The 20575-nt window shown below is 45.2% G+C and overlaps 1 protein-coding gene across 7 annotated transcripts in view; it reads left to right on the top strand.

Annotated features, from left to right (window-relative positions):
* Zfat (zinc finger and AT hook domain containing) overlaps window positions 1-20575 on the top strand; it is a 175220-nt gene that overhangs the window by 61939 nt on the left and 92706 nt on the right. For all 7 annotated transcript variants that reach the window (XR_005486668.2, XR_005486669.2, XM_006241713.5 and 4 more), the window contains exons 4-5: window positions 15227-15412; window positions 17681-17831. Coding sequence is in view for 5 of the 7 variants with exons in the window: in XM_006241713.5 (XP_006241775.1) it covers window positions 15227-15412; window positions 17681-17831 (337 nt within the window). In the remaining 2 variants the exon portion in view is untranslated. The remainder of the gene's footprint in view (window positions 1-15226; window positions 15413-17680; window positions 17832-20575) is intronic.

Below are 20575 nucleotides of genomic sequence, written 5' to 3'. Positions count from 1 at the left end.
TGACCTGTCTTTCCATCAACTTCTGGATTCTTGACCTATGACCTCCCTTACTTCTGGTCTTTTGTTATGTCCATATAGAGGCTATGTTGGTTTTAGTCCAGTCACTGACTTTCTGATTCTCATTCTGGACTTAAGAACCTGTCCAGAGTGTACAGAACATAGAGGAACCTGTGCTTCTTGCTGAAGTTTCTCCAGTGCCCCACCATTTAGATCATTGATTTGCCTGGCCTGTTTCACTATGGTCTGGGACTGGGCTATTTGTCGCAGTCCACCACCTCTTTGCATTTCTTGCTAGTCCGTGGCCCCTAGATTATTTCAGTGTTTGCCTCCTGCAGAGTCTTCTCATCCCCCTTAGCCAGCTATATTGTCCTTTACTGACAAGTACGGTGCCTATAGCAGAGGCAGTGCTGGGGAGGGGGAAGAGATGTGGATACAGGGGCGTCTGATTCTTTACACAACCTTCCCATTCATTCTTGGTGTTGCTTGGAAAAAGGTGGACTTGGGCACCTAGGGCTGTGAACATGTGTGGAGCTATACAGTATTTAGGGAAGCTTCCAGGGGCCTGCGCTTCCCACTCTTAATATAATCCCACAAATGTAGGTTGAGGATTGGGAAGCTGGGCACTGCTGTCTTCTTCATGTTGCCCACCTGAACCAGCCACTGTGCACTATATATGTCTGCTTCCTTCTACCACTGGGTGCTGGGGCAAGCATCTTCTCCTCCCTTGGGTTAAGACATGGAGGGTCTGGTGGACTAGAGAAATTTCTTAGGTGTGGGTGGAGAGTGCATTTAGAAATGAAGAACTGGGTTTTGATCTCTGAGACCACAATCTTACTCTTGCTATAAGGATCACAGTCTTTAGGAGGCAGCATTCCATGCTGCTGCTCTTGACTCTTCTGTCTGCCTTTGGAGCAAATGATGCTGGGCCCCTTTTCAAGGATCTGGGGTACCTACTAAATCTTGCCTCAAAAGATTTGAACCAATACTTTCTAAAGAAAGGCTCTGTCAATATCTTGGAGGCATCTGAAGGCTGTGTGCTCTTAGGACTGTGCAGTGGAGGCCTGCTGGAACATGACAGAGGCAACAGGAACAAATCAATGACTGTTGTTGGCTGGATTTCAGGACTGCTTGCTCTCTTCCAATGTGAACAGGGCAGGACTGGGGTGCATGTAATGTAGCTCCTGTCACCGGGCTTTACTGAGCAGAGATGCAAGTGTATATAAACTGAGAGTTTCAGCACTAGATTTATAAATGGAGAACGTAACAACCACTCCAGAGTATGGTTGAGGGGAAGGTAACTGAATATGTCTAGCAGTCTGGACAGGACCATGAGAAGAGAGAGAGAGGAATGGAGGCAAAGAGACGAAGAGAAAGAGATTAACAAGTTAACAAGGGAGGAATCGGGAGTGGGGGTGGAGAGAGAGAGAATATGAATGAGAATGAGCTAGCAGAATAGCAACATTATATAGGAATGAGAAGCTGGGTGAAGAGCAGCCCATGAGCTGGAACAGTTTAGGGTAGGGGACAGGGAGAGCCACAGGTACTTGTGATACTGAGTGAACCTGAAGGCCAGCATGCACTTTGGTTTATTAATGGGACCAAAGGTAGCCTTTGTCCCTTTTGGCAGTGTTGAGGAAACGGCTCCTTTGGTAGAAGGGAGTGGGGCCCCAGAATGAGGGCCAGTACACAAGCAACTTTGGACCTGACACAAGCAACTGCTGCTTATTGTAAACCTGGGCCCAAGGACTGCTCTGTGTCCCAGTGGAAGTCTCTCTGGGCTGCGAGGTCCTGGAATAGATAGACAAGGGCTGGCAGTCCTTCAGCAAATTACCTAGGCTTCCAAGATGCTGAGGAAATCTGCTGTAGCTCAGGGCTAAGTGAGCCTTCGCAGCACACACAATCTCTCCTCTGCATTCTCCTCTGCATGCCCCTGAGCTTATGCTGCTGCTGTTGTGTGCCAAGGTAGACTGTGGGGATCATTCCTGAGCTAGACACATCCACTCCTTTGAGCGGCTGAGCGGCTGGGGAGCAGATACATGAAATACAGTGGAGGAGTGAAGCACATGTTGGGGGCAGGACCACCCCGCTAATGGGGCACCTTGAGGGTTTCCTGCAGGAGTAGTTTGTAGGGTATGAGTTAACATGCTGTGGCGATGGAGGCGTGAGGGAGTGAAAAGGGTCTGCAGGCATTTGCTGCTTGATGGTGTGTGCCAAACCTAGAGGAGAAGCAGGAACAAGTTTACCCTGAGAGGAGGTCTGGGTGGTGCACTCAGTGAGTATATAGTGTTGGGGAGGGACATGCTACATGGAGGCCTCTGTGCATCCTGGTCCCATTTTCTTTGAAATCTCTTTGTGGAAGCTGTCAGAAGCGGGGTTCACCTGTCTTTCCCTCAGCACAAGAGAGCCAGGGAGGTGTGAGAAAGCCCCAGGGAAGAGGGAAGGGATGATGCATATTCAGCAGGTTAGAGAATTGCTGTGGATCTGGTCCTAAACTGCTGGATTAGCAGTGGAACAAATCGGTGGGAGAGTCCCAGAATATAACCCCTTTCAGTCTGCTGTCCTGACAGCTGTTCTGGGCCTCTCCTCAATGTGGCTGATCATATTGGACTCTCTGGGGCATTCTGAGATTTAATTAGTTCTGGGGCAATTTAGCAAAGGTGCTTTAGCACATTAGTGCAATGCTAATAATTCAGGAATGCACATAAACTAATAATGTCTACAAACTGGCACATCGGTCGGGAAGACCTGTGACGTGCAGAACATTCTGTGACTTTCTGTGGGGAGTTAAAGGATGGAAAATGTGGGTTCACATCCTACCCTTTGTGTGTGGATAACTGGGGGCAAGGAGCCCAGGGGCAGAGGAAAGAGCTAGAAGACATCAGCACAAAAGGAACTGAAGAGGTGTTAGAGCTTAGCATCCTTCTGTATCAGTTACTACACTGCTGTGACAGCTCCTAATGGAGCTGAAGTTAGAAAGGGTTTTGCCTTCTGTCTGAAAGGTTCAGTTCATTATGGTGTCATGGTGAACCGCTGGCTCACATCTGGATGGGTCAGGATGCTGAGCGATTAGAGCTGTTGCTCAGCCTCGCTCTTTCTCATTTACATTCAGTCCAGAGTCCAAACCAGTAAGGCAGGTGGGCTGGCATTCAGGGTGGGTCTTCTTCCTGAATTAATCTTCTTTAGGAACACACACACACACACACACACACACACACACACACACACACACACACATCCACACCCACCCATACACACAGATCTCCTTTGTGAGTTAATCAAGTGAACAATGCAGAATACTAGAATTTCTTTTGTGCAAGTGTAGGGCGATACTGAGCAGATTTGAAGGTGAATGTGTGGGTGTATGCATGCTTATGGGTAAGGGGTAAGTGGAATGGGAGCTTTGAACCTCTGTTATGACCTAGAATCATCAAGTGTATGCTGTCTGTATCTCTGGAACTTGATGACTAAATAGTGTTCACAAAGCCAAGGTTCTTGCCATAAAATTCTCAGAGTATTGTACAGGGAGAAAGGTCTTCCACACTTCGGGCATGTACTAGTGATAGGGGTAGGACTTGCTGGAGGTGCAAGGGTGATGTGGAATTGCCCTGTAGCTGAAGGTTTGCTTCTGAAGTATGGAGAAGGAAGGAATACCTGAAGGCCTGAGGAGGTATGAGAAGCAAGGGAGAGGGACATAGTGTCAGTTCAGTTATAGAGAAACCAGCAACTCCATAGTAGGCACAAGGATCCCATGCAGGACTCTGAGGTATCAGTAGCTAAGATTGATAGACGGGACCCCACTTTAGAGATGCTGAGGGAGGGAGCTGGAGGCACTGGCTGTGTTGTTCTTAGCTTGGGAGCTTCAGCTGACAGGGGCAAACCTGGTAATCTCAGATACCCAGTGTGATAAACAGGTTTGGTAGAGAAGATAAGTTAATTTTGGTAGAGGATCAAGTTCGGCTAACTGAACATGTGTAAGAGAATGCCACCGGTTAGAGTGGTGAGCCAACATGCTAGTACAGGGCTGCAACATCAATGTCCTTAGTAGCTTAGAGTATGAAATGATGGTCAGGGGAGTGGATGGAAGCAGAAGAACTGGACATCTAGGGCAGCCTCTTGAGGACCTGGAATGACCAGAGGCATGTAGCAATAATGCTTACCTTCATGGGGAATTAGATGGCTGCAGTGCAGAATGGAGCTGGAGGCCCAGAAAAATGAAGTTGGTATAGAGGAGCTACAGAGTCATGTTACACAAGTAAGTGTAGGACCGGGGCTGGGAGATATTAGAACTCTATGGGGTCGTGTGTGGAATATCCACCAGAGGAGAGTACCCAGACAGTGGGTTTAAACCAAGAAAATGTCTTATTGTCCTGGCCAGTGACTACACAGGGTATTCTAGACCCCAGTGTAGCACCATGCCTTTCTCAGGGTGAGCTTTTAAGCACAGAACACATGTTGTGCTTTGAGATACTTCAGCTGACAAGAACAGTTAACTAGAAGCAGAACTATAGAAGCCAACAGACTTTGTCAGAGCTGTGGACTTTGATGGGTAAGGTTTGTTTTCATTTTGGCAGGCGATGCTATCTACATGCTAAGTTTTACGGCTTCAGTGATCCTTCCATTATGGAGTCAGTTGTGCTAAATTCTGGGGCCCTGTTATAGTTAGGGGCTGAGATGAATTTACCCAGTGATCAGCTGGGAACCAGGGGCTCTGGGAATAAATGTTCACCCTACTCTCTTTTTGCTTTCACCTCTTGCTGGTGCCTCCAGTGGCCAGGCACAGTTTGAAACCAGAGGGTTCTGGGGTCTATTGTGTGACCCTTATGGATCAACCATAGGGATGGAAATTGGGTTAAGAAAAACAGAGGGTGGCCCAGAGGGATCATCCCAGGGTACATGAGTCCTATTCTTCTTATCTACCCTTAAAATGACAGATCAGATTTTGCTTCTTTGCAATGGCTGCCTCTAGTATTCCGTCAGAACACATCATTGCGTGCAAGGGTGCTAGAGCTGTGGTGCAGGGGAGAGCTGGAGCGCAGTGTGCAAGCATCCAGTAACATCTGCCTCACTTTCTAAGGTTTGCTTTCTCCTATGCAGTGTCATCACTTTTTCATTTCCAAAGGAAATGAAATATACAGAATTATGTTAATTTGCTGGGGTCGAAGAATGACTTTGCACAGATGTCAAGAAATTAAATGTTATAGTTGTCAGAAATGGGAAAACACATGACTAGGTAGCAGGATGGGGCAGGTACACACAGTCCATCTCTACCCTTTTCCAACTCTTAGAGCAGACCCATAGTGGCCATAGCTTTCACTAACACAAAGCAAATTAAAGCAGGATGTGATTCCAAATGGGATACCTTGCAAGACCCTCAGTGGATGCCCCAAACCTTCCTTGCATAGAGCTGAGCTCTGCACATGCTGTAGTTCTATACTTATGTTTTATAAAACAGCGGTGCGATGTGGTGGGAAGGAGTACCTAAGTGGGCTGGCCAAGGTGTTCACCCTGAGGAATAGGGTATGGCGTAGGTCTAATATAAAAGACGTTTATTGTTGGGAAGGGAAGGGGATCTGGGGAAGGGATAGAGGCAGAGAAAGTGGGGCAGAGAAGGACAGAAAGAAGAGGAAGAAAGAGAAGAGACTGGCCCAGTAAGGAGTGTTCTTATAAGCGTGACTCCTAGCTTGTACCTGGAGGCCAGAGACATAAGCTGTTGCTTGGTAACTGTTGGGCGGAGCCTAGAGGAATTGCTAACAATACTGATCACAGTTATGATGATGTGTATTCCTGACTATATATGGCTATAAGTGTTGATTTAGAAATCTGACATAGGAAGATTAATAATGATCACTACTAATAAACTGATCATGATAATATTGCAATAGAAGTGGCCTAAAATTCTTACTTGTTTACTTGTAGAATTTTCAGACTGTGTCTGACCATGTATAATTAATTGAAACCAGTCCCAGTGGGTGTGACTGAGTTCCAGTCCAGACCTGAGCTGGACTTGCAGTGGGACAGACATGTCTGTCCTGAGAACTTCTTATGTGTGCTTGCTTCACCCTGTGACAAGGCACTGTGATTGCTGTCTCATGAGTCTCACAGTGACTCATTCTGCAGATGCTGCTCTTAGATGTAGAGAATTCTAAATGGCTACAATGGAAAGGCAGAACAGGCTCTCAGCTGTGATGCCCTTGACATAGTATCTGGTGATCTCTGCCGTGCCTTCTCAAAGCTGACTTTTACATCTAGTGACATTTGGCAAGTACGTGGTGTATCCCAATCCAGCAGTTTTGACACTGATACCAGAATCCTTCAAAAGCGCTCTGAGGAAAGAGCTGCAGAGACCAAGGACAGGTGTGCAAGATGGTGAGGGGGTGGTGGTGGGACCACCCTCTTCATTCTACCTTAGTTGGCATGTCTGAATTGATTGATGACACTGAAATTGCCTGAACAGGTCATTTGAAAAAGTCCTACTTTTAAAAATTGTTTGAAAGTCACTATCCCAGTGTCTTGACAAACAAAGCTGGAATCACACAGCACTGAAGTATGGTACAATATTTGATGGACAAGGAGACTTTGGCTAAGGACGTTGTTCTTTGAAAGCACAGATTTTTAAAAGCCTTAGAGGGGAAAAAGATGTAGGAAATGATTGGCTAGAAAGGCACAAGCATGTGTGTAGGGAAAGTTAGGAGTTCTGGTCACAGCTCTCTGGAGTGCTTTGCCTGCAGGGACCAAGGCATCAGTACAGCAATATGGCGCCTCGCTCCTATGATATTGACTGCAGGAAGTGCAGGCGCCACAGACCATTGCTGGGCGTTTTGTGTGAACCTCACAGCTGCTGCTGGGCTTGATATTGCCTTCCTCCTTCCTGATGACACAGCTCATCAGTTGGGACCAAGAAAAGATTGCAGGGGTTTGACATAGTCTAGTTTGTCCTAAATCTTAAGTATCTCAGATGGGTTCAGCTACTGAGCTCCTAAAACTTATGTCCTGTTATCCTTTGAATGGGAATCTTTTCTAGACTTGTTGAAAAATGATGCTGCCTTAGATTTAACTGTGTGTGTTAATTTTTTGGGGGGTCATTATGATAAAATACTTGTGATAACTGACTTATAAAGAGGAAAGATCTCAGAAGTTTTACTCTGTGATCATCTGACTCTGCTGTACAGAGTGGGAGGAGCATCTTAGGATAACCTGGGGCTCATCCACTGACCCGAGTTCTCACTAGACCTCTCTTCTCTTAGAGGTGTCTCTGCCTCCACTGTGCCACAGGCTGCGGAGTAAGCATTTAGCATAGTGACCTTTAGAATCACCCCAGCTCCAACCAGCATTGTATAACTACGCACGCATCTGCCGAAGAGCACCCCACAACCCAGATACCTTTGCTGTCTTTATTTTTGGAACTTGGAAGTGTTTCTTCAGAGGGATCAGCTTGGGGCTGGAGTGATGGCTCAGTGGCTGAGAGCAGTGGCTGCATTTCCAGAGGACCTGGTCCTCTTCCCCACACCCACATGGAAACTTGAAACCATCTGTAACTCTAATACTGGGACATCCAGTGCCTTCTGGCTTCTGTGGGCATTGCATGCACATGGTATGTGAACATTCATAACCATAAAAATAGACAGACAGTCAGTCAGACAGTCAGATATCAGCTTGTCATCCCTTCAGCCATTCCTCACCAGGCATCCACCCTATATACTGAGGGGGAAGGAAGTGGGAAGGAAGTCAATGAGGTAGTCTCTTGAGCAAGAGTAATTGTTCCACATTTCTTGTTGACACTAACTGTGGATTCTGGATAGGGAGTCCCTCACTCTGCCCTGTGCCTTGCCATCACAGGAAGGCGGTGACTTTAGGGTTCAGCCTTCCTCTGTGCTGGGGAAATAAACACTTGTCTGCTGAACAGAGAATTGCTTCTTCATAACAAGGAACATGGCCGCCCAGCCAGAAGAATTGGGAATACCCTAGACAGCCTTAATGGTGTTGAGAATGCCTGGCCCTGGCACTGCATCTGTTGCTCTAGGAGCCAGCTGTGCAATTGGTGCATGGCAGGCTTTTGCCCAGGCTCAAGTGGGGCTGCTCATCTGCATAAAGTGATTAGGAGAAAATAGCCTCTTGCTGTTTGTGGAGACAAGGCTGAAGGCACAGAGAGCAAATGCCACTCTTTATTCTGGCCAAATTAGCCTTAAGCGCAGATGGCCTGGGCCTGTCTGAGTGAGCTGGGCTTGGGAGGGGACTGCTTAGCAGCTGCAGTCTATGAACTGCCTGTAAGCTGGCCAGCTTTCTGAAGACTGCTGTGATAGTTGTGGCAATCATGGCCCAATGCATCAGTTTTCAGCCTGTGGGTCATAACCCTCTTGGGGTCATATATCAAGTCTTTACATTATGATTGATAACAGTAGAAAAATTACACTTATAAAGTAGTAACAAAATAATTTTATGGTTGGGGTAACCACAACACGAGGAACTGTATACAAGGGTCACAGCATTAGGACAGCTGAGATTCACCATTCCAGTATCAACTAGGCCTGTCGGTTGTGTCTGGGACATATTCTGTTAGATTTCTATCATATAGGCTTTGCTATTTGACCACATTCTTGTCCCATTGTGGAACTCCTCATGCAGTTGACTCCTTCCCATGTACTTTGTCTAACAGTTGGCCTTGCACAGTTTCAGAGGCAAGAGGGGACAGTGGAACATGCTTGCAGTTGAAGAGACTTACACATGATGCCGGTCTGTCACTTCAGGGAGAATCTCACCTATGTCATGCCTCCCTCTCCCTGCCTTATAATGTCTCTGAGGAATTGGGACAAGTCCCCTCAAGGGCAGAGGGGACAGACAATAGAGTCCAGTGAGCTGTATGACTGCGGTCTAGTCATTGTTCCCCATGGTTGCTTCTGAGCTGCCGGAGGATGGGCGACAGGTCTGGCCATTTTTCAGGTCCCTGGTACCCCATGTAGGGCCAGACACCTGGGACCCTTCCTTGTAGTTGCTTAAGGAATAAATGACTTCCCTTCTCTGAGATCTGTAGCTCTTCCTATCTCTCTCCACATTGTTGAGTATCTCTTTCTACTTCATCTTGTATTGGGCACTGTGGAAGTTGCTCAGCGGAATGGGCTGAACCCTGCTAACTTCACTGGGCTTCTCTTTTAGGGAGACAGATGAGAAAGTCTCAGTAGCTTTTCTGACCAGTAGTAGGGATGTTGGCGTGAGATGTGGATGTCTTTGCTACATTAGAACCCAGAGCACAGCCACACTTAGGAAATGTAAACTCACACTGCCTGTCAAGTCCTGCGCTTTACTGGTTCAGGTGAATTATACTTCTGCTGGGTGACTCATTTCTTGTGTTCACATCCAGTGTCAGTCTTTTCCTGCCTTGGAAGATCCTGACCAGAGACACAGTGTGGTGTTTGTCTACTGACTGTCCTCCATTGTTAGCAGACTGTTGGATATGTATGTTGGCCCATTGGCAGTGTGCAGACAGTAGGACTAAATCCTACATGGTTTGCAAGAGGGAGAACTAGAGAAGCAGATCCATTATGAGCTATTGAATTTTCCAAAGCAAAGGAAGCTACAGAGAATATAAGTATTGGCAAGGGTGGGGGTGAGGGAGAAAGTAGAAGAGCTCCTGAAGTCAGAGGAAGCAAGAGCCTGTTTAAAACACTTCAAGGAAAGGCCTCGAAGCGTGCTAGCTGAAAGTTGGAAATACCACATGTTTAAAGAAGCACCTACCATCATGACTGTCAGCCGATGTTCAGGAGATGTTTTGGTCGGGGAAGGCAACTGTGTTTGAAAAACAGAGATAGGTCAAGTGAGAGTGCTGGAAAATTCATGAACAACTAGGTCAAGAGTTGTATTGATTATTTTTCTCATTGCTATGACTAAACACCTGAATTCTTCACTACTCTCTATGTACCCCACTTTGGAGCAAGTTTGGACAGTTCTCTCTGAATGGCCTTATTAATTCTCCTGTCCACAAGGGATAGAAGAAAATTATCTCCAAGAACCATTTCCCATGATGCTCAGGATACTGCCTGGCCCATGGCATGGAGAAAACTTAAGTGTTAAGATTCTGTAGTCTCTTAAGCACAAGTTGTGGCTATTCTAGGCTGTTGATCTGCATCCTTTGAGGCCGTGTAAAACTGGAGACTGAAGGGACTCAGGAGTGTTCACTGGGAGGATTCCTGGAAACCTCTCAGCTTGTGTTTGTTTGGAAGTAGCTGTTGCTACTAGCCATTGATTGGGTTGTGATCCCAGGAAGGAAGAGTTGGAGTTGGACAAGTGAGACCTACCAAGTGAGTGTTGCAGAAAGTCATTTTAGAGCATAATGGCCATTATCTTCATCCTTCCCACTTTGACTGCTCATAAGAGACCCTGAAATCAGGCCTGTTGGCCTTTGACTTTCCTCCTATAAGGGGCTGGCCTGTGAGAGTCATTGGATCCTCACCTGAGATTCCAGACACTTTTGCCTGCCCTTCCTGGTCATTTGCACACACTTCTGCCATTATTGCATGTGGGCTCAGAGGTACTAGAGGCCATAGAATGTGAAGCATTGACTGCAGTTGTCATCCATGCAGAAGTAAGTGAGTTTTCAGTGGTGTGGCTGCTTTGGTTGGTGATACCCACAAACCAGTTAACAGCTCCTGAGTGACCCCTCACAAATGAATTGCTTCTTGAAGTTTGCTCTTGGTAGAATTGTACATTTATTAGCTGTTGGTACCCTCCTTATAAGGTTAGGGTAGATGCTTGTTATGTCTCCCTAGGGAAAGGTTTGTCATGGACACTGCCTTAGGTGTGGGAGTTGGACTTTCAGATGCTGCCACACGACTCTAGCAGTTGCAGCCTGTGACAGTGGTTCAGAATGACTGTGTGCTGGCTCAGCCTCAGTGACTGCTAAAGTTGGGTTAGGCCATTTGTACATAGCCAGGCACTCGTGAGTGACTCTGCTGGAGGATATGTCAGAATGGTGATGACAGGAGCAGCGAGAGGTATATGATACTCTCTCGCTCTGACTTTTAGGTTTTCTTCTAATTAATTTTGTGGATCAGCATATAGGCTTGTGGATTTCATTGTGGCATTTTCATATATGTGCACGCACGCACACACACACACACACACATGCATATACAAGTATAAACACGTCTACATACACACATGAGAAAAAATATGTACTATTTGTCTTTCTGTGTCTGGTTTAGCTCACTTAGCATGATGGCCTCTGGTTCCATCCATTTTTCTACAAGCATCATTACTTCATTCTTCTTTATGGCAGCCCTTTTTTCTGTTACTCTGATCTCTTACTCCTTTACTTTCCCCTCTTCTCAACACCATTACACCAGGGCTTAAGATTTCAGTGCATGAGTCTTTGGGGAACAGCCACCCTCAGAATGTAGCTACTCTTTGAATCACAAAAGATGTGTAGGTCCAAGGACTAAATGCAGTGTGGTTTTTCAGTCAGTTTGTAGCCCATGTTGTTGGAGCCATGAGTGGGAGAAGATATGCATTCGAGGGTGTTACTTGGGTGTCCAGGCTCTGGCCTCAGTGGGTACTGTGACAGATGGTGTATGGAAATGTTGCAGACTTGCATACTAGCTCCTAATGGAGACAGGAGAGTAGGCATTGAATAGTCCAAGTATGAGAGTAACTTAATTAGATTTGGATTGTAGAATGGTTCACTCTGGAGCTAAGGTGGAGGGTAGTGTAAAGATCTTGCTAGAGACACCAGTTAAAAACAAGTTTAGATCAGAATGGATCTATCCATAGAACAAGCTGACGGGTCAGTTGTCCAGACTGTCTTTGTGTGACATCTTAGATGCTGTGTGACATCCCTTTTCCTTTATGAACATTATGAACAAGCTTTGCCTTGGTTTCTCCTAGTGGCTTGTGCTTCAGTTCAACAAGTGGACCTGGTTAAGTCTGTGAGCAGTATTTTGCTTGTTAGGAAAAAAAAGTGCTTTCAGAAACTCCTTACAGCCTTCTCTCAGCCCTGACTGGCCAAGCCTGGATCCTGTAGCCCAGGCACTCTGCAGGTGCTGCAGTGTATTCTCAGTTCCTACAAAGGGTGGTGGCATTCCTACTGAGGGTGGAATTGGAGGTTGTAGCTGTGGGATCCTTTGAGTGGAGACATGGCTAGCAGAGGAGACACTGGTTGGTGGTGGCCTTTGACGGTTACAGCTTCTGGTCAGAACTCTTTGCTTCCTGATTGTCACAGTTGTATGACCAGACACCTTTGCCATTTACTGGAGCTAGCTCTGTCACTACCTGCTATGGTGGGCTACTTCCTTGGAACTATTAGCTAAAGCAAACTTTGTACCACTTAAGCTGCTTCTGTCAGGTATTTTGCCACAAGGATGGGGAAAATAACCAACCCAGGTGCATCCCAACAGCCTGACCACATTGCAGCCAGGAGGAGGGAGTCGCTGCAGTAGTTAAGGTGAGAGATGTTTTCATAGTCTCTACTGGGGCCGACGCAGGTCCCTCCAGTGTTTCTTAATCTGATGTGGCTTCCCAGTCTCCACCTGCTGCCAGCCACCAACTGTTCACACTCGTTTCTGCAGTGTGTACACCTGGCGCCCACAGCACAGCTTGCTACTGCTATCCTTGCAGTGGGTGGGGCCTCTGCATCCCCTATGACCCTGCTTGACAGTGGATACTGTTGTTTGCTCGTTATGGGTTTATATTGTTAACCTGGCTAAGCTTACGGTAAGCTCAGATTCTCAGGTCCTCTTTTTATGTCAACATAGCTATTCTTGGCATATCACCCACACATCGAATCATATCCCATGGTGAATTCTGTTATAGAGTGAGACATCATTTTACAAGCAAAAAAAAAAAAAATCCATTAAATGTTGTTGTACCTTTTTATAGCAACCCAAATATCCTGCTGTAGTATTTATGTGCACACATCACCCAATATCTAGGCGACAGAAAGACTTCTGTGACTCAGACAATTTGTAGGGTTTTGGAAATGTTTTTGTAATAGCCATTAAAAAAAAAAATCAAGCAAAACAAAAACTGTTGTGAATCATGTTGCATAGCAAGCTTTCCAACATGGAGGCTCCACCAGCCACCTTGGAGACCAGGTACTGTGCCCATCCTGTCGCTCTCAGGGTCTGATGGTGTTAGTATAGTGGTGCTCCTTGACTTTGGGCCTTGGAGCGCAGCATGCAATGCTGACTCATGATGCTTCCTATCACTTTTCTCTTTTGTTTGATGTTAATATATTTAATACTAATAATGCTCTGTTAAAGACTAACCCAGACTGTTTCCTGCAGGTCTGGAGATGATCCAGGAGCCTGGCAAGTACTGTTGGTTTGTGGGGCACAGTGTGAATGCTTGGGTTTGATCATTCTATTTCCCAGCTTCACCTCAGCTAGCATGGCTGCTAGGTTATCTGTTGTACATTTACTCGTGTTGTGCTGGCTGGAGCTGACTTGAGATGTAGGAAGCACCAAAGATTGGTTTCTGCTTGTCTCCCTTTGCCTGCTCCTTCCAACCCCCCACTGCTCTAATCTATTGTCTCCACCTCAATGTTTCCTGGTTTCAATCTCACATCCCTTATAACCCCATATATTCTGCCCTTGCCAAAACCCACCTTCACAGCTGCCTGTATACTCACCTGGGCTGTATCCATTGTCTGTCTGCTACACACACGTTTCATATAGAGGGATGTGTGGAATCACTCCCAGTGTTCTCTTTAGACATTCTGAAGATCTGCTCCTCAGGTGAGTTATTTTAGACGTGGTAATTCTACTAAAGCTCTCTGTCCCCTTATTCTCTCTGTTTATCTCATTTGGGACTGTCCAGGTATTTGTATTCTTGAGTGCTTCTTTGTCCTTCACTGATATGTGAAGGACATATGTCTTACTCCTCAGGCTAATACCAAGGTTGGACCTGTCATGGCTGCTGTTGTACGTCTGTAACTGATGCATTTGTTCTGCAATTGCATTTGAATGGTTGCGAATCCATTTATTTCATTCTCCACAATATGACATACATGTAAAGCTTTAAGCCAGCCCAGCTATTCCTTGGATTAGATGGCTTCAGTTGCTCACCAGTACCTTCAAGAGATGCATATGGGAGCCAGCAGGTCCCATGATACCCTAAATATGTTTTGCTTGGCTTCCCCTTTGTCTTAAGAAAGGTAAGGTAGCAACTAGCCTTAAAAAACAATGGCTCCTGTAAAAACCTGGATATACTGTCTTTTCTTTGGAGCCATTAAAAGATGTGACAATCACTCCATGTCCCAGGAGTTCCCAGAAGGGACAGGCCAGGCACAGTCTATATCTTCTCTAATGTAGGTTGACTGGGCTTAGTGTCCTCACCAAAGGAGATTGGGGCCCCTCTCAGCATTCATGGTCTTCCAGGACTTACCTCTTAATCTTGATATCTGTTTTGGTCACCCTCTCCTTTCTTATGGAGGTGTGGCCTCCAGGACGCTCAGCCGAGTGTTTATCTCTTGCCTCTGTCTGCCTTTGTTAGACCGCCCTTTATTATCACACACATTCCTAAGACCACACAGCTCTTTCCTCACCACATTCCTATCTTCCCCATCCAGTGCTTCATTAACCCTTGCTTTTTTAGGCAGCCATAGCTAACAGCTCAATGAAGCCTATCTGACCTATCAGGTAGCCTCTAAAACCATGTCCTTTACTTTTGTTTCATATAACACAGAACAGAGACTGCTCTTGATCACAACTGGTATCTCTTTGCTCTGGAGTGGAAGGCCCTTGAGGGCTTGGTATGTTCTTATTGTGTGTCCACCATGCCTGGCACAGAGAATGTGCCTGGGAAGCATAAGTTGGTTAAGAGAAGGACTGTCTTGGACTGTGAATTTCAAATCATTTTCTCTGTAGTGCCGATATTAATGTGGTTCATGAAATTGAGCCCAGGGTCTATGCTGCTTTGCCCAGCAGTTCATTCCCAGTACCCAGCTGTGACCTGGATACAGTGAACATGGCTTGCTTTGAGTTTGTGAAGAGCCAGCAATTGTGGATAAACCAGCACAATGTCTTGCAAGCACTGTGGGCCAGAAAAAGAGAGAGAAAGAGAGAGAGAGAGAGAGAGAGAGAGAGAGAGAGAGAGAGAGAGAGAATGAATATGTATATGGGAATATGGAAGTAGGCATGAGGCTGGAGGGAGGGAGGCATCTCCTTTGCTATGACCTCTGGTAAGAGTCATATTTCCTCTCCGAATGGAAAACTTATACATCTTGGCATTTGCTCCCTAGGTAACGAGTCAGACCTTGATCTAGAAAAGACATACAAAGAAGATGATCGAGAAAAAACTTCAAAAAGACCCCGGGCTCAGAAAACAGAGAAAGTCCAGAAGATCTCAGGAAAAGAGGCAGGGCAGCTTTCTGGAGCGAAGAAACCTATCATCAGCGTGGTCTTAACTGCTCATGAAGCAATTCCAGGTGACTGAGGACAGGCTGGAAATGATACAATGAGAGTGTGTAGCACAGCTGCCCTTGGGTCAGCCTGAGGCGGGAGGCCTAGGGCAGAGCTTATGTGTTAGGTATCCTAGTGCAGTTTCATTTAGTCACCTATGAGTGTGGAGTGATCACAGACCTTCTTATCTTCTGGGGCTGTCTCCTATCTCCTCAGCCTACTCTGTTGTCACTCAGGTATGCAAGAACAGTCCCTTCTGTGCCTCTCCCCATTCGTGCAACTGGTGGTGCCCCTGTCAGCTACAGTGACTGCAGTGGGAGCTGCCCATGGCACAAGAGCAGCAGCCGTTCTCCAGGCCCAGGTAGATGCTGCCTGGCTTCTTCACATTTTGGTGGTATTCATTAAAATATTTTCTTAGTGCTGGAAGTTTCTATTTATTTCTCCTTTTCCTTATAGATATGTTATATTTTCTTTTCTAAAGGTCTCTTGTAGGAAAGACTATTTTAGAAAAACAAGCAAGCAAGCAAGCAAGCAAGCAGTGTCTTAAGAGTTTCTATTGCTGTGATAAAATATGGCCAAAGCAACTTTGGGAACAAGGGATCTATTTTAGTTTGGCACTCTCAGTTCATAGGCCATCACAGAGGGAAGTCAGGGCAGGAACTCTAGGCTGGAACCCAGAGTCAGGAACTGAAGCAGAAGCCATGGAGGGATGCTGCTTACTGGCTTCCTCACTCATGGCTTGCTGGAATGCACCACCACATTTGGCTCAGCCCGCTGTCTTACACAAACCTGCCTAGCACTGGCACTGTCCACAGTGACCTGGGCCCTGACACATCAAAGTTCTCCAATGCTTGCTCATAGGCCATGATGGAGACATTGACTCAATTGAGGTTCCCTTTCGGCAGGCGACCCTAACTTGTGCCAAGTTGACATAAAAACCAGCCAGGAGTTTGTGATGGATTTCAAATTATCATAAAAGTTGACATAAAAACTAGGTAGCATCATAATATTGCTTTTTCTCTTTGTGTGCTGTGTGGATATTAGCTGTCTAATAAAATGGGGACATTTCAGGGTTTTCAGTACAGCTACCCACTTTAAGCATCTATTTTCAGTACTAATGGTAGATATTGAAATTCAAAACTCTGAATACATTTTCTCTTTTATACTTGACTACTAAGAAAGGTTTTCAGGAGAGAATAGGCCATATAACATTAGGCTACTTGAATTTTCTGGAAAGTCACTTCATCTGCCCTACTCTGCTTCAGAGAAATATTATTGTGGATAAGGAAAATCCCATAGGACAGTTTCCTGTTCTCAGTGGATATTAGAGAAAATTTCTACAATCTTTCTTAAAAATTTGTAGTAATATTTAGAGATTCCCATGAGTGTAAAAGCATAATCAATTCCCTTTAGTGTTTTAGAACAAAATGGTAGAGTGGATCTCTAACCTGGCCCTTCCCCACCCCCCTCCACTCACAAACTCACACAATCAAAGCTCACATATACATACACCCACTTTCACATTTATACACACACTCACACACATACTAATGTACACTCCCACACTCTCTCCAACTCTAATATCTTTTTATACTCATGCGCATCCAACACACCCACACAGACTCATGCACCAAAGCACAGTCACATGCATACTCATACACACTTGCTTTCTCACACATAGACTGATAGACACATCTATACACATACTTATACCCAGTGTCACACACCCACACCCACAAAGTGTTCCTGCTCTGAGAGTTCTTGGGTCCGTTTATGTTACAGAATTGCTGAAGCAAAGGTGACCTGGGGGTTTTCTCTTTGGACCTCCCATTTCTGTTCATGGGAAGAAAATCAGTAACAACAGGGTGCTCACATTTCCAACTTGTTTACTCCTCTGCCACCCCATGGTGCAGTAATGTGGTTTTATACTTGCTTCAAGTCTAACAGTTGTGGCTGTGTAGAAAGTTTTGCTATAAAATATATATATATATATATATATATATATATATATATATATATAGTTTCATAATCAGAGCAAGTGAAATCAGAGCAAATGTCTTTAAGAAGACATTTGGGCATATTACTAGAAAAACTGTACTTTCACACACACACACACACACACACACACACACACACACACACACACACACACACACCTGTTTTCTGAATAAGAAAACAAATGTGTTGTGTGAGGCCCTACAGTAAGAGCCCCTTAGGACCTTCTGGCTCTGCTGGACAGGCTCAGGCTACAGTTAGCACCTCTCAGTAAGCAATGCACTGTATATCAATCTCAGGTGCTACCAAGATTATTCCAGTGGAGGCTGGGCCCCCTGAAACAGGAGCACCCCCTCCCGAGACCACTGCAGCAGACCTGGTGCCACGGAGAGGGTACCAAGAATACGCCATTCAGCAGACCCCATATGAGCAGCCCATGAAGTCAAGCAGGTGAGTTGTCCCATTAAAGTTAAAGGTGGGCGGCAAATGCCATGCACACAGAGCAAGGGAGATATGTACATCTGCTGGCCTGGTTTCTATTCATGACCTTATCTATAGGGTTTTAACCTATAGCTTAGCTGAAGAGGCCACCCCTCCATCATGTCCTAGTATAGTTCTTCTTCAGAGACCAAAGCAGAACAGTGCACCCTAAGGACTGAGCACACATTTGTCTTCACATGTTACCCAGTCAATTGTATTCTTCAACTATGAGAAGGTGCAAACAGGGCCTGGTACCGTTAGAGTGTCTGCCTTTCAATAGGGAAAACTGAAACAGCCCTCATGGTGGGAGCTACAGGAACCAATCATTCTTTCTGGATTCCACTAGCACTGTTAGTTCACTGCGTATATTTGATATTTTTTCACGATATACTAATAAATATATTAATATACATGTCTTATTTTTCAAATACAAAATACTAAATATGCTGGTTTTTTTTCTTTAAAAAATTTACTGAATCTTGAAAAAATCTTTCAATTTTAGTACATATTGAAAATATTTGTAGCTGGGCAGTGGTGGTGCACACCTTTTAATTCTAGCACTCGGGAACAGAGGCAGGTGGATCAAGGCCAGCCTGGTCTACAAAGCAAGCTTCAAGATAGCCAGGAGTCTTGATATCCCCCCAAATTGTCTTCTTTTTTTTATGTGTTTCTATTATAATTTAAGTGGCTTTTCTTTTAAAAGTTCATGTAGCCCAGGCTGTTCTTAAACCCATAGTTTTCATGTCTCAGCTTCCTACATATATGGAGACATATGCCACAATGTTATAGGCAAGTGTCACACTGCCCGGGTGAAACAGCCATGCTTTGGTGTGATAGGCAGTGCAGTGATTCACACTCTGGGACATTCACCTTCCCAAGCTTCTAAAGAATTTCCTGAAGTACAAATTGCTCCAGGTGAAATTGTTACGTCCAGGAATATATACTTAAAAGTTAAATGGACATCAAAACCTGCCCCTTATCCCCAGACTTGGGGTGTTTATTGCTTTCTAGATAAATCTTAGTTGGGTATGGCCCCGTTGAAGTCAGTGGACAAATAGACGAGCAGGCTCTGAACACAAACTCTGTGTCTATGTGGGAGGCTTCAAGGCTCTTTCTGTCCTTAACTGTTGTGAAAAATGGGTGTGAAGGTGTTCCTTTCTTCAACTGACTGTCCCATTGTTCCTTAGATTCCTAGAGGTAAAGGCACAATGCTAAGGTGTCCTTTGAATAGTCTTCAGCAGTACCTCTCTCACCGATTAGGAAACACTTGCTGTAAGGTAATTCAGAAAGCATTCTGCCCCCATCACAGCTCTGTGCACTGGTGCTCAGTGATCACTTAGGGATCCAGCTTAAAACCCAATGGAGCCAACTTCTCAATGTCACTAGTTGTAGCATCTTTTGTCAAAGCAGGCCGCTCAGGACTCTGCTAGGTATTTGTCTAATAATATAAAAACGAAGAGCAAAAGAGTCTCTTAAGACCATTTAAGTCTCTCCACAGAGGAGGAAATGCTGAGGTATTTGCTTATTTAATTAATATGATGAGTCCAGGACTTTTTTCTTCAGTGTTCTTTATAAAATGTATTAGCTTCTGGATGTGTTTGGCATTTGGGAAACATCCAAATTACTTTCCTTAAAGAAGCTTTAGATGTAGGATACAGGTGAACTAGTAACTTCCAAATTTGAATATTGTAATTTCATCATGTGAATTGTACTCTTTAGCATTTATGGACTGCAGTCCACTTAAGTGCTTTAAATTTAAAGAGACAGTTGTATGAATCCCCTCATCAATACAGACCTTATATCTGTGGTAGGCATAGTTTAATGGGGCTAATTAATAGCACTGCATGGTTATTAGTGTGTCATAAATCCTTCTTGGCTAGCCTAGATAGACCTTCCAGAGGAAGCAGCAATTGCCAGAGGTGCATTCTCTTTTGCTTCCTTGATCACTCTCAATGTTCTTGTTCCTGGTTCGTGGTCTCATATTTCAGTGCCTGCAGTTTTGGTAGCAGGAGTAGCCCCTCTGAAAGCCCCTGTTCCACGTGCGCAGTCACACTGTAGGGGGGTTGTTGTGCACAAGAGAGTTTATGTCATAAGGAGGATGAGGAAGGCTGAGCATGCTCCAGAGGCCCTGTGATCCTTGGGGTCAAGTCACTAAGCAATTGTTTGCTGTTGGACAGATGCTTAGTTTCCTTATGTGTAAAGTGGGTCTAATGAAAGTGGGGGTTAAATAGTCCACGCAGGGCTAGTTGTAAGCACTCACTGATTATTAGTGAGAACCTCTGTATTTCATCCAGTATATTCCTTGCCGCATTGAAAGAGGTAGGTTCCATGAGACAGATCATGCTTTTATTTACCACTGTATATGTGAAATCTAACACATGCTGTCTTGTCTAATCAGTAGAAACTATTTAATGGCATGTGAAGTTAATAAAGGCAGTGCTGTTTTCCCCATTCCTCTAACCCAGAAATGGTAGAAGAGGACAGTTGGTAGTGAGTTAGCCATCAGCTATGTAGGAGAGCTTCAGAAGGTAGGAGTGTGGTTCATATCAGCAGTGAGCCTGCCCAGCAGCCTGGCTCTCCTACCTAAGACCTGGACCATCACTGGCCAATCTCACAGATGCCTCTCTTGATAGCTATTGCTCACCACAGGCAGGCACATCCCTGCCATCTAGCAAACCATAGGTCTTCTTCCAAATGCATTACTATCCATCTGT

The sequence above is a fragment of the Rattus norvegicus genome, chromosome 7 (assembly GCF_036323735.1).
Source record: "Rattus norvegicus strain BN/NHsdMcwi chromosome 7, GRCr8, whole genome shotgun sequence".
NCBI lineage: Eukaryota > Metazoa > Chordata > Mammalia > Rodentia > Muridae > Rattus > Rattus norvegicus.
This window is presented reverse-complemented; position numbering and strand designations above follow the sequence as displayed.